The 12,750-nt window shown below is 24.7% G+C and overlaps 2 protein-coding genes across 2 annotated transcripts; both read right to left on the reverse strand.

Moving 5' to 3' along the window:
• Positions 1 to 224: 224 nt before the first annotated feature.
• Positions 225 to 7,644, reverse strand: LOC107069146 (phospholipase B1, membrane-associated). The gene is made up of 8 exons (XM_015326178.2): positions 5,563 to 7,644; positions 3,629 to 3,738; positions 3,314 to 3,518; positions 2,938 to 3,114; positions 2,701 to 2,860; positions 2,362 to 2,521; positions 2,123 to 2,274; positions 225 to 628 (listed from the first exon to the last, which is right to left on the reverse strand). The coding sequence occupies exons 1-8, from the start codon at positions 5,665 to 5,667 to the stop codon at positions 450 to 452; spliced, it is 1,248 nt and encodes a 415-aa protein (XP_015181664.1). The 5' UTR covers positions 5,668 to 7,644; the 3' UTR covers positions 225 to 449.
• A 141-nt stretch (positions 7,645 to 7,785) lies between these two features.
• On the reverse strand, positions 7,786 to 10,978 carry LOC107069145 (phospholipase B1, membrane-associated). The gene is made up of 7 exons (XM_015326177.2): positions 10,710 to 10,978; positions 10,252 to 10,353; positions 9,961 to 10,172; positions 9,300 to 9,476; positions 8,766 to 9,064; positions 8,352 to 8,530; positions 7,786 to 7,969 (listed from the first exon to the last, which is right to left on the reverse strand). Exons 1-7 carry the CDS (start codon positions 10,858 to 10,860, stop codon positions 7,824 to 7,826), a joined length of 1,266 nt encoding a protein of 421 aa, XP_015181663.1. The 5' UTR covers positions 10,861 to 10,978; the 3' UTR covers positions 7,786 to 7,823.
• Between the last annotated feature and the right edge of the window lie 1,772 nt (positions 10,979 to 12,750).

A 12,750-nucleotide genomic window follows, 5' to 3' on the forward strand; every position in this document is an offset into this window, starting at 1 on the left:
TTCTTTCATAATATATATATACAGGGAATTTCTTGATGGATACATTCATTAATATATTTCTAAGCACATTTTTTATTAACTTTTATTGTTTTATATTATTCCCAAGAGTCTATAGAATATTGTAAATATCAATATATTTATAAAATGTGACTGAAAGTAAATATTATAATATTTTATTTTCAGTTGATATATTTTCATGGTTTATAGACTGGGGGAAAAATATTTTAATAATTTATTTAGAGAATATACAACAATTATTATTGAAAGTATATTTTTAATATCACATTCATTTACCAAAAATATTCTCACATTATTAAGTTATAAGTTTTCATTTTAATTTATACAATTATACATGGAAGTTTTATTAATGTTCATTTTGTAATACTTCGCTTAAGAGTTTCGTAATTTATTCTAAAATACATATGTAAAATAGATTTTATATATTTTCGTCATCTAGGCATAATTCCATCTTGATATCCTGTTTGTTTATACATCATTGAGTTTACATTTGTGAATATATAGGGTGCTCTTTCTGTTGGACAATTAATCTTTTCTAATATTCTTGATAATCCATACTCTGTTTTATTTCCAACTGGTTCAAACATATTATTCCAATGAAGATTAGCAGCTAGTCAAAAATAAATCACAATGGTTATTTCAAAATTATTATATCTATGCAATATAATATTCGGTATTATTGTTATTATTATACAATATCATATAGAAATTTCTTGTATTAATGAAAAATAAAATGCCCTGATAGTACGCAAAGTAATATATATAAAGAAAGGGTATTCCATATAACTGTATTCACGATTTTTCTAGTACTTGCGATAATCTGACAAAAAAATAATTCAAACAAAAGTTACTATTTTTGACTGACTATAAATTGCAATAAAAAGAAAGTTTTAACAAATATTTTTTTAAATATCTTTATTTTTTTTAAATTACAGCCTATATTTTGGACCTTATAATAGAATAGTGGCCTTGTAGTATAGTGGCCTTGAAAACAAAATAATAAATAGAAATAGGCGATAATAACTTGTATTTACTATTAAAATTTATTAAAATACTCGAAAGTATATTTTATTCAAAAACATTGACTAATTTTTTTACTAAAAACTAGAACTGTTGATTATTTACAATAAAGAAAAAATTTCTATTAACACTTTGAAGTCCGTACGTTTCATCAACATTTTTTTCGCTTGGTGCCGATAAAAAACTAAATGTTTGAATCATCTAAAGGTCATGGCATACTAGTTCGTCAAATTTGTATTAATACTGGCTGTAATACTGTAAGGTTCAAAATATAGGCTGCCACATTAAAAAAAAAATAAAAGTAGCCTTAAAAAACATAAAAAAAAATTCTTTTAAACTTTTTTTTATTGCAATTTATAGTCAGTCAAAAATATCAACTTTTATTTAAATTATTTTTTTTGTCAGATTATTGCAAGTACTTGAAAAATCATGAATACAGTTATATGGGATACCCTGCACATATATATGTATATGTGCTTTTCATTAAAACTCAATTCATTCATATAATCATGTAATATAAATCATGTATTACAGGTTTTATCTTTTTAATATTGTTATTAACAAGTGATATTAACTTGACACGTCTTTAAAAATTATTATTACCGACCATTGATTATATAAAATGTTTACTCCTTACAGTATACAACCCTTTATACATCTTTCGTAGAAAAAATTTATATGAAAGATTTCCTTTCTCAAGATAATTATATAATAAATTGATCCTTTGTATAGAATGTAATCAGAAATTTGATCAAAGTTCGGTATAATCAACAACAAAGAAATGATTCCATTAAGAAAAACAAAAAAGATCTAGTTGACCTTTATTTAATCCTTATATATTTATTCAAAAATTTGTTCTATATATATTGTCTTATTATTGCATTTTCTATACTAACCAATTTTTTGTCTACTTGACAAGAAATGCATTCATATTTCTAAAAATAGCAATGACATACTAGATATTTAAGGTTTATATGGTTACTTTGCATACAACATTTATAAGAGAAGAATATTACAAAAGTAAAATAAATAAATCTTTTAAAAGAGAAACATCCGATATTAATGAATGACTAAAATTCTTTACCAAGTGCATGGCCTCTTTGACTAAAGTGAAAACAATCGTATGTGACTAAATTATTATCGATTGGTTCTGCTCTACTCGGATCAGCATTTGGTGAATTAAATAATTTTATAAATGGTTGCAATACCACTGTAAATTCATCCGAATGATCATATCTATCGACAAAATATTTATATTATAATTTTTATTTATTTATATTATATTATTATATTATAATATTTAAAAAAAGAAATTAATTATACCTTCCAGAATTGATTAAAGATTCAACCGTTTTTTGGTACATCATTGACAACCTTGACAATTTCTTCTGCAATTGAGATCCTCGATGCATACAAGTACAATAAAGTGGATGTAAAATAGTACACATAACACTTTTTTTTACTCGAAGAGATACTGTAACATCTGTACATATTACATAAATTAAGATAATGGTTAATATTAATGATCTTACAGATGAAAAAACAATGATATAGCATTTTTTGATTAATAATACTGTAAAATATTTCATGGGATAATAAATTTGTCTATTATCTTATGTGATGATTAATTACTTATGTTAGATTTATATTGTTATATCCTACCTATAGTAGGAATAAGGTTAACGATAGTACGAGGTAATGCCGCTTTAAGGTAATCTAAAACTTTTTTTAAATGGTAAGCATGACGTAACGGTGAAAATTGTTCAGGGCTGTAACACTGAGCCGAACAAATGTCATTTGCACCGAAGAGAATTGTGATCAACTATAAAAATAATCAATTTTTTTCTTGGTTACTATTCATACATTTTATTATACGTTAAAATAATGTTTAATCATTACCTTCCAATGTTTGGTAAAATGAATTTTAGGATCATTTCTTATTCTGTGAATGAGTATTTTTGCTTGTTCTAATGCATCTTCGGTAGCTGCTACTGGATATGCGACATTTAATTTTGATTTTGAGGAAATCAATTCACCAGTACCTGTCGAATATCCCGTTAAATTTGGATTGAATACCTGTGATCATTAAAAAAAAAAAAGAAACATTTAACATACGTATATTTTTATAAGAATCATTGATAAATCTGATTTATTTAATCATTTAATTTAATAATATTAATAAAATAGAAAAAAACCAATTTTTTATAATAATTATGAGAATGGATTATATTATCGATTAATAATTCATCGTTTACAAATAAAAATAACCATTTACCTTTAATAAATTTGGTATGGTTAAAATTTTTCGCCAATTGTCTTGGCCACCAGCACACCAACTGACACCACGTGCTTCGATAAATGTTCCAATAGCAAATTCTTCTAAAGCACCATTTCCAGCTACCAATGAATCACCGAGACCACCAATAACATCAATGTCACCTGGTCTTAACTTATGAACACTGTTCGGTATGTATGGTGATCTAATTAAAAAAAAATATGAATTAATATTCCTATCTTTTATATTATTTTTATAATTTTCATTTTATATATTTATTTAATATTTATTAAATGAATTTTATTTTTATCAAACCTGCCGAAACGGGTGTTGCATGGAAACGGCACAGTTTCAGGTATATTTGGTTGTCTTCGTACTGCATCGGGAATTATCGTATAAATAATACCGTTAACATTGAAATCTTCCTAAAAAAGATATGAATAAAAAAGAAAAAGAGAGAGTAATGTAAAAACATAAGACATATATATATATTATGTTAGACTTAGACATATAGATATATATATGCATGTACTATGTAAAGTTTTCATGAATTAATTCCTGATGAATAATTCAGAAATTAATAGTCATTACAAATCCTGAGTGTTATTATGTTCATTTGCTCAAGATGGAAAAAATAATTGATAATGAGTTTGCATTCAAATTACGAGATTCTTATTCTTGAATATATGAAAGTGAATTACGTTTTTGACAGGAATATTTTAAAGTGAGAAGATTAAATTACTTGAAATGAATCATAAGAATTTAGTGACGAAACAATTTCTTCGATATATTTCTAACGTTCGTAATGTAATGTGTATGGTGTATGTCTATGTACGTGAAATATTCGTTAAAATAATAACAATTATTTTATTTTAAATCTATTTTCTTGTCTTCTTTTACACACATTGATCTTTTTATTTGAATAAAATAAAAGAAAATATTAAATATAAATAAAACAATGTTATACTCGTTAATATATTAATACAAATTATTATTAGTATAGAAAAAATGATTTTTTTAAAATTATATTAATAGATAAAATTATTCTTATTTTATTTTTATTTTTATAGTTAATCAAATTTTGAAGATTAATACTTTGGATACCGAACCTGTACATTTATTATATATTAACTCATATATAAGAAATAATAAATATACATATAAATAGGACAGAAAGTGTTACAAAATCATGCCCATGTGCGTGTGTGTATATATATATAGATATATAGATAGATAAAAATTTTCTTCGATATCTCTGACCATATTGGTAGATACTTTCGTGAAGTATTTTTGTGATTGACACCCCTTTATGATAAAATTAATAACGTAGTCATTTCACGTATAGACTTTTACTTTCTTTCATTACCATTTTACTACATCCCGTTTCAACTTAAATACCGTTGAATACTAATATTTCGGTGAAGACGACTATGAAAAGTTATACGAGGTAAATAGAAAATTTTTGACAAATATATAATAAAAAATAAAAATAAAAAATAAAAATACAAAATACAAATGCAAATAAAAACAAAATTTTAAAACTTATTTTCAATTTTTTTTATATATAAAATAATAAAGAAAATAAATATTAAATTTATTCTATCTCATGTCGTTCTCACGTCTGTCTAATAATGTCTATATAATAGAAATTAAAAATGTAAAGATGAAAAAGGAATACAAAAATTTAATCTCTTTGGTTATTTAACTGATCTTTTATTTGCTTCAATTTTATTCTTTTCATTCTTTTTTATATTCTTTTTGATTTCTTTTTTGAATGACATTTTCTCTTGTTTATTTGAAAGTTAAATTTCGTTTGAGTGATAAAAACAGGCTCGTTTATAATTTATTTTTATATACGCACGCACAAACACATATGTACTAGCAATCAAATAGAAATCACGAAATTTTAACGTGAGATTATAAAAATAATTAAAGTTACGAATGTATTTAAAATATCTGAAAATCTTTTCTTTTCTCTTTTTATCCTTTAATAAATGTATTTCTTATAATTTGAATATATATATATATACCACGTATTATTTCAAATTGTTCAAATATTTTTTATTTTTTTCAATGCAATAAAAAAATATGTTTATATATTTGGTATATGTTAAATTACGATTGGATCTTTATCATAATTATATGATTTTAAAAGAAAAAAATTTACAAATTAATGAAATATAGAGCATGTGACTTTTGAGTAAGTATTTATTAAAACTGAATATAATTATGAAAAATATATCACTTACCCTACCGGATTTTAACATATTTAGTAACAGTTCTGTGAAAGTAGCACCTTGAGTAACAGTAATCATTTGAATAATGAACAGTAAAATCGTATTTCTAGCTTTCATCGCTCAGAATTTTCTATTTTTATTTCTCACCGATAAAAAAGAATATATTTTCGTCGAAATGCACTTGGTATTATCAATAATAATCAATCACTGAATATTTTTATAAATAATTGCATAATTAGAAAAATAATAATATTCATAACTCGTATCTAATAAATATATTTTATGTTTACAAATACCACAGTTGTTTTTTTAATGATAAATAATAAATTTATTAAATGAAAATAATAATCATCAAAGTTATCTAATCAATTATCTTCCTCATAATTCGTATTGAAAATATTTCTATAATTTTGTATTATTTTTAAGAATAACATACAACACTTAGTTTATACAATAACTCATTAATTTCAACAGTTTGTTTCACGATCTTTTTCTGTACATTTTATTAAAAATTGCAACGGTAATTTAAAAAAGTGTCTTTATTCCGAGTCGTCATTTTCTATAATTAAAAAGAAGTATAATTTAAATACCGTCCTTGGTGCGATACATTGAACTTTGAACAGAATCATTAATAGAAAGAAAAAGAAAAAAAACGAAAAAAAAACGAAGAAAACAAAGAGCGAATAACGCACTATACTAATTATGTACAAACACTTTAACTTTGTTTTTACTTCTCGTTCAATAGATTGATGTAAATTAAAAAAATTAATTTATGCCAAACGATAGTAGGAAATATACTTCTTTAACTATTACAACAACACATCTATGATAGTGCAGTGTCCTTGTATACGCTTGAAATAGTACTGGACATAACTGATGAATGATGTAAAGGAAGAAGAATATTTCCTTCTTCTCTTCTACCAACATAAACCAACAACTTTCTTCCCTTCCTTCCCCTACCCTCACTTATCCTCAATCCCTCCTGAGTCTGCTTTCCCCACCAGGTTTATTTGTTCCTATCAAATTTATTCTCAGGCCCACTTATTGTTACTTCTATTTTATATTCAACAAGAGTAAATACGTGATACACGTAAATAAGTGCAAGAGAAATAAACTCTCTTTCTCTTTTATTTTTAAATAAATAGATCCATTTATTTAATCGTTTCTATCCGTCTACTATTGTATTTATTTTCTTCCACGAATCGGTAATTATAAAAATTTGTCAAGTTGTCTTATTTAATGGGTAAACATCTATTATATATGTCTCGTGTATTTTATAATTTATTTTTTTTTTAATAATTACATACACGAATTATTCATTTGTTTTTTTTATATTCAAGAATTAATGGTACCACCATTTCGTAATTTTAATCTTGTGAAATGAATCAAATTCTTTACTTTACAAATTTTTACTTTTCTAATACAATGTAATTAATTATAATTACTAATTACAATAACTAACGTAATATATTATATAATAAAAATTAATAATTATTATTATTATATAATATATTGAATGTGTATTCTGTACGTGTATTATATAAATATTATTTTTAATATTTTCTATTTTTTGTTTAAATTACATAGAATTGTATTTTGCTAGTTACGAATTAATGTTTAAAGTGTTACAATTCTTTTCCCTAAAATTTTATGAAATTAAATTTATTCTACTTATTATTATTGTAATTCTTATTATTAACTGCCATTAGGAATTTGAAAGTTCATTGACTCAAATATCAAAAATTCCGCCAGTGATCTCGTCCCTGAGCGTGACCTCTAAAATTCGCGTTTCTCGTACTTTAATTTTTTTAAATATTCCTCCTAATATTGTCCTCTCATCTACATCTTAAATTTATTCTATTTAACAGAATAAATTACAGGTAACCCTCCTATAAAACGGTAGATAGGGTCCTAGAAAATGCCGTGTTGTGTGAAACAGTGTTGTATGAGACCCAGAGCCATGAGCTAAAAACTTTTTTTTTAAGGCCATGGAAATGTAAAGAAATATTTTCCGTAATACTGTATCTTTAAGACGGCAAGCCTCGCCGCGGCTGTAGAAGTACAGTGTTGTATAAAGGTTTTTTGAAAGGAAACCGTGTTATAAGATGTCGTGTTGTAGGCTACTTGTTATATAAAAATGATTTGGAAACACTAATGATATGCTCTTAATAAATTATGGCATTTGGCATAACTTTAAATTGATAATAAAAAAAAATACTAAGAATAACGAAATCGTTCTTGAAAAATATTTTATTAGAATAATTTAAAGTATTTCATTTGGAATCTTCGGTGAGCCCTTCATTATTATAAGTAAATAAATAAGGATTTTCCTTAGTAGGACACTTTAATTCAGTTGTAATGAACCCAACTGCCTTGTCTTTGTAAGGTGTGATTAAATTATTCCAAAGGTTAACAGCATCTGTAAAATTAAAACAGAAAACTGTTGTTTTTATTTTAAAATATGTATTACAACATATTCTATCGAAATGATCTAACGTATAAAATCATTATTTCACATTATTGCACATAATAAGAAATATGTATCTATATATATATAATAATCGATTATATTATCAAATGTATACGTAAACGTTTCTAAACTGGGCAAACTTGTTTCAAGGTAATTATATATTTGCGTAAGAAAATAATTGAACCTGTTTTTATTCTTTTGAAGTCATAGCATATTCATTTATAAACTGTAATGTCTTATTAGATTCTTCTGATTGAAATGCATGTAAATAATGAATTTTTTATCACAATAATCAATTAAAAAGAGTATATCGAGTAAAAAAAAAACTTACATAAAGAATTACTTTTTTGCGATGCGTGGAAGCAATCAATGGTGAAATATGATGGATCTTTATATCCATCGTCACCTGTTGGATATTCTAATTTTTTCAAGACTGGTTGAGCCACTACCGCAAAATCATCTTTTTGAAATTCAGGATATCTACTTACTTTGATATCTATTTCTTGCCACCTAATTAAATAATTACAATAATCACATAAATGTAATACAAGTAAAATTATTAAATGCACTAATCATTATTAATTTTTTCGTTTCATGGAATTTCGAATAATTACAAATTTAAAATGCTGATTAAATCGATCTAAATTATTAGAAAAAAAATTCTTATTTAAATGAATTTCATTCTACGTCTCAAACTAATTGTAATATAAAAATGTTTAATATAAATTACAAAAAAAAAACTGACCTTTCCATAATTTTGTAATACTCTTGTCTCTTATTGGCACGCATATAACCAAATAAACAAGGACATGAAAAGTCATTGAGTAATTCACAATAAAGGGATGGTCTTCCCTTGAGTCGATTGTCAACAAGTGTTTTTAAATGTGGTGGTATAATAAGAGACACAAAAGTTCTTGGTACATTGTCCCGAAGTATCCTTAGAGTTTCCACAATGTCTCGTTCGTGATTTGCCAAAAATTCATTCGTCGGGACCGTACACATGAATAAGCAAAAATCATTGCCTCCGATCATCAATGAAATATGCTAAAGTAAAAAAATCGATGTAGGAATTAATTTGTACGTCATTTAAATTTCTAATATATATTACATAATACTATTATTAGATAAATTATTAATATTAAAATAGCATTATTTATTTATATTAAAAGGCGTTATAAAAAAAAAACAAAAAAAAAAACAAAAGAACCTTTATACAGCATTAATGACACGTAGGCGAAAAACTGATAAAGATACAAAAAAAAGTAAGGCAAAAAAATACCTTCCAATGTTTTTGCATATTTATTTGAGGGTCAGATTTTAATCTTTTAATAAGCACCGATGCCATATAAGGCATATCACTTGATATACCTCCAACCTCGGCAACATTTAGTTTGGAAGCCTTATGTAACGTTGAAGAATCCCCTGTAGCATAACCGTATAGATTTGGATTAAATTCCTGCAAGATAGAAATAATATGACGTTAAATAAATTTTAACATTTACAATGTTACATTTTCGTAAGAATCGTATAACGTATCAACATATTATAAACGTATTATAAACGTATTATAACATACAACGTATTTCCTAATAACGTAAGAATCATTAATCGAAATCTTTATTTCCTTCAAAATTATCAATTTTTCTAAAATATGTAATTTATTAAAATACGAATTATTAAAATTATCATATCGTTTTTCCATTCATATGTATATAATTCATTTCAGAAATGTGCTCGTAATCCAAAACAGTCGTTATAAATTACATATAAGTAAAATACATAAGAAGAAGAAAATACATAAAATACAAAATATTTATTGTAAATAAAAATTAAACAAATTAATCCTCATTTTACTATTCGTATTGCAATATACATCGCTCGTTAAACAAATCCTAATTTTTTATTCGTTTTGCGGTAACGCACATAACTTTGTACAATACCTTAAGTATATTGGGCAAAGTCAAATATTTTCTCCATGTATCTTGGCCACCACCAGCAGCAACAATTCCTCTATTATCGATCAAAACCTGAAAAATGTTCGATCCAAATATTCCTGCTCCAGAAGACAAAGAATCCCCCATAGATGCAATAATATCTATGTCACCTGGTTTTAAACGATTAACACTTGTGGGTGTAATATCTGATCTCCAGCCTATTTAATAAAAAATTACTCACTATTATCTAAAACAATTAAATCTTTTTAAGAAATATTTTTCGTCTTTTTTTTTTACCTTTAACGTCGCACGGAAAAGAAACATTTTCTGCAAACTGTTTTTGCGTTGTATTTAACTCTTTGGCTCTTTTCAATAATCTTTCTGAAGTACTTGTAGAACCTTAATTAATCAAATTAATTAAGTCAAATCATTTATAGATTTAAACCTGTATTTTTCACAAATATTTATAGTATTGATAGATATTAACACTGTGACTACAAATATCACTCAAATTAATTTTGTCAGAATAAAAAAAAAACAATTAAAGAGACTTAAATAAAATTTAAACAAAAATATTCAATGATTATTAGTTGTTACACTTGTGTTGATATATTCGTTTAAAAAAAAAAGATAAACATTTATCCTAATTAAATAACGAAATAAAACTAATTAAAATCAATACGGAAAACCTTTTTACACTTATCACTTAACGATCTTTAACTAATAATTGTAGTGAGAAAGAGAAAGATACATACCAAGAAGTTTATAAATTCCAATACGAAACAATCGATAAAGTCGAATATTTTCCGGATTATCCAGAAATGTTACTTCTAATAATACTGGGGTGAATAATTGATTAATTAATATAAAAGAAATAAAAAGAATACACACATTTCTTTCAATCATTGTTATGAAATATGATTTCCGAATAAATATAATATTAATTAAATTTCGTCAATACACTGTCTGAAAAATTAACACTAATAACTTGTTGATCCTCTTCTGAGAGAAGTATCGAACAATCTGACGATGAGAATACATTTTACCTGAATATCTATCTGTGACCATGAAAATAAGATGTATTAAGGACCTTGCTTTTACCACCACCGTTCAAAGCAATCGAAGGTTATTTTGACAGCAAAGAAAATATTCCTATATTTCTTCCCTAATGATACGTCCGTTTGTACAAAATATTCCGTAATTACAAAATGCATTAATGTTTGAAGATTTACAAAATCAACAATATAAACTCTGAATCATCAAAATATATTTTTCTTTTAAATGTAAATTTAATGAGATATAAAATAACTTGAAAAATAATATTTCAATAGAAAAAGAAATTCTATTTCAATAGAAATAAATTCTTATTAATTCATTCTCTGACCTTCGTCTTGATTCTTCAATCATCGAAATAATCTTACTTTCAGTCATCAAAGAAAAAAGGAAAAACATACCATTGCGTGCGATTTACAAACAGCTTATTTAAAACGTTATCAATACACTCGAAAATGATTATTTTAAACCCGGAATATGTACTACGTTTGTAATTTTTTACGTGAGATAAGATTAGATTTGGAAAAATATATAATCGTCATCTATGAGTTAATCGTGAGTTTCATAGAAATATGAATAATCGTATTGAATAATTAATTGTTCATTATGTATAATTGATTAAATTTTTCATTTTATTATCTTTTTACTTGTGATCGCAGCTATTTCTCAACTAGAAAAACTTGTTACATAAATATAATTCGATTTATTTACAAGTTTGTCATACTGCATTTTGCATCTTTGAACGTTCCATTTGTGCACAAATGCAATTCTTTCTCTCTCTCCCTCTCTCTCCCCTCCTATCTTTGTTAAATGATTATTTATTCATGTAGGTGGAACAACACGAGATCATTGAATTCGTGAAAGAACGAACAAAGAAGTTAGTTATGTGAGGAAAAACTTGTGTTGCATATGAATCGTTAAGAAGGAATAATGCTGCTTTGTTCATAGATACATACATTTCAATAATATATATAAATAATATATATTATATCCTTCGATATCCATTAACAGCTAATCGAAATATAACCATTTAATATTCAAATTATTTTAAATAAAATGTTCAAATATTTTTTCTTTCACAGTCGATTTGTATTTTTTTCTTCTTCCTGATTATTGATATTATTACATTGAAGTTATCTAAGGATTGTAAATACAATGTATTTTATTGCATAAAAAATGATTCCTGTTTACATATCAATATATATTATCGCAATTTTTTTCCATTACGATTATACGTGTAATAATGTATATTTATTTGCGATACAAATTGCGTTGAATTCGCAAAATGTGTTACTCGTAATATATGTAATAACAATATACTGAGGATATGGATAACAAGGAAAAAATAACTAATTCTAAACATGACTTTCCAGAATCGCAAATAGGTTGTCTGTTTCTCTTTATATTATCGTATTATTTATGCAAGTTGATATTTCTATCATCTCAAAAAAAAGTGGTTTGTCACGAATGAAAACTGGAAACGTATGTTAACAAATTCGCGACCGGTACATTTTTTCCTTTTTTAGTACTGAGTACCGGCAAGAATAATGAATTATTTAAATTTATATTTAAATGATAATATATAATAATATATAAAATATAATTATTTAAATATTATATTGAGATAATTAAATACAAATTTAATAAAATTTAATAAATATAATAAAATAATAAATATATAAATATAAATTATATATATATATATATATATATATATATATATATATATATATATATATATAT

Source organism: Polistes dominula, unplaced genomic scaffold (assembly GCF_049000335.1).
Source record: "Polistes dominula isolate Pdom_NZ unplaced genomic scaffold, Pdom_raw_medaka contig_73, whole genome shotgun sequence".
Lineage (NCBI taxonomy): Eukaryota > Metazoa > Arthropoda > Insecta > Hymenoptera > Vespidae > Polistes > Polistes dominula.

Coding starts and splice junctions, on each gene's coding strand:
- LOC107069145 (XM_015326177.2), bottom strand. CDS start 10,860: ATGATTGAAAGAAATGTGTGTATTCTTTTTATTTCTTTTATATTAATT. Junction 9,477..9,960: donor CTTTGCCCAATATACTTAAG/GTATTGTACAAA, acceptor TCTATCTTGCAG/GAATTTAATCCAAATCTATA. Junction 8,531..8,765: donor TATTACAAAATTATGGAAAG/GTCAGTTTTTTT, acceptor TTATTTAATTAG/GTGGCAAGAAATAGATATCA.
- LOC107069146 (XM_015326178.2), bottom strand. CDS start 5,667: ATGAAAGCTAGAAATACGATTTTACTGTTCATTATTCAAATGATTACT. Junction 3,739..5,562: donor ATATGTTAAAATCCGGTAGG/GTAAGTGATATA, acceptor TATCTTTTTTAG/GAAGATTTCAATGTTAACGG. Junction 2,275..2,361: donor TCTTTAATCAATTCTGGAAG/GTATAATTAATT, acceptor TTTTGTCGATAG/ATATGATCATTCGGATGAAT.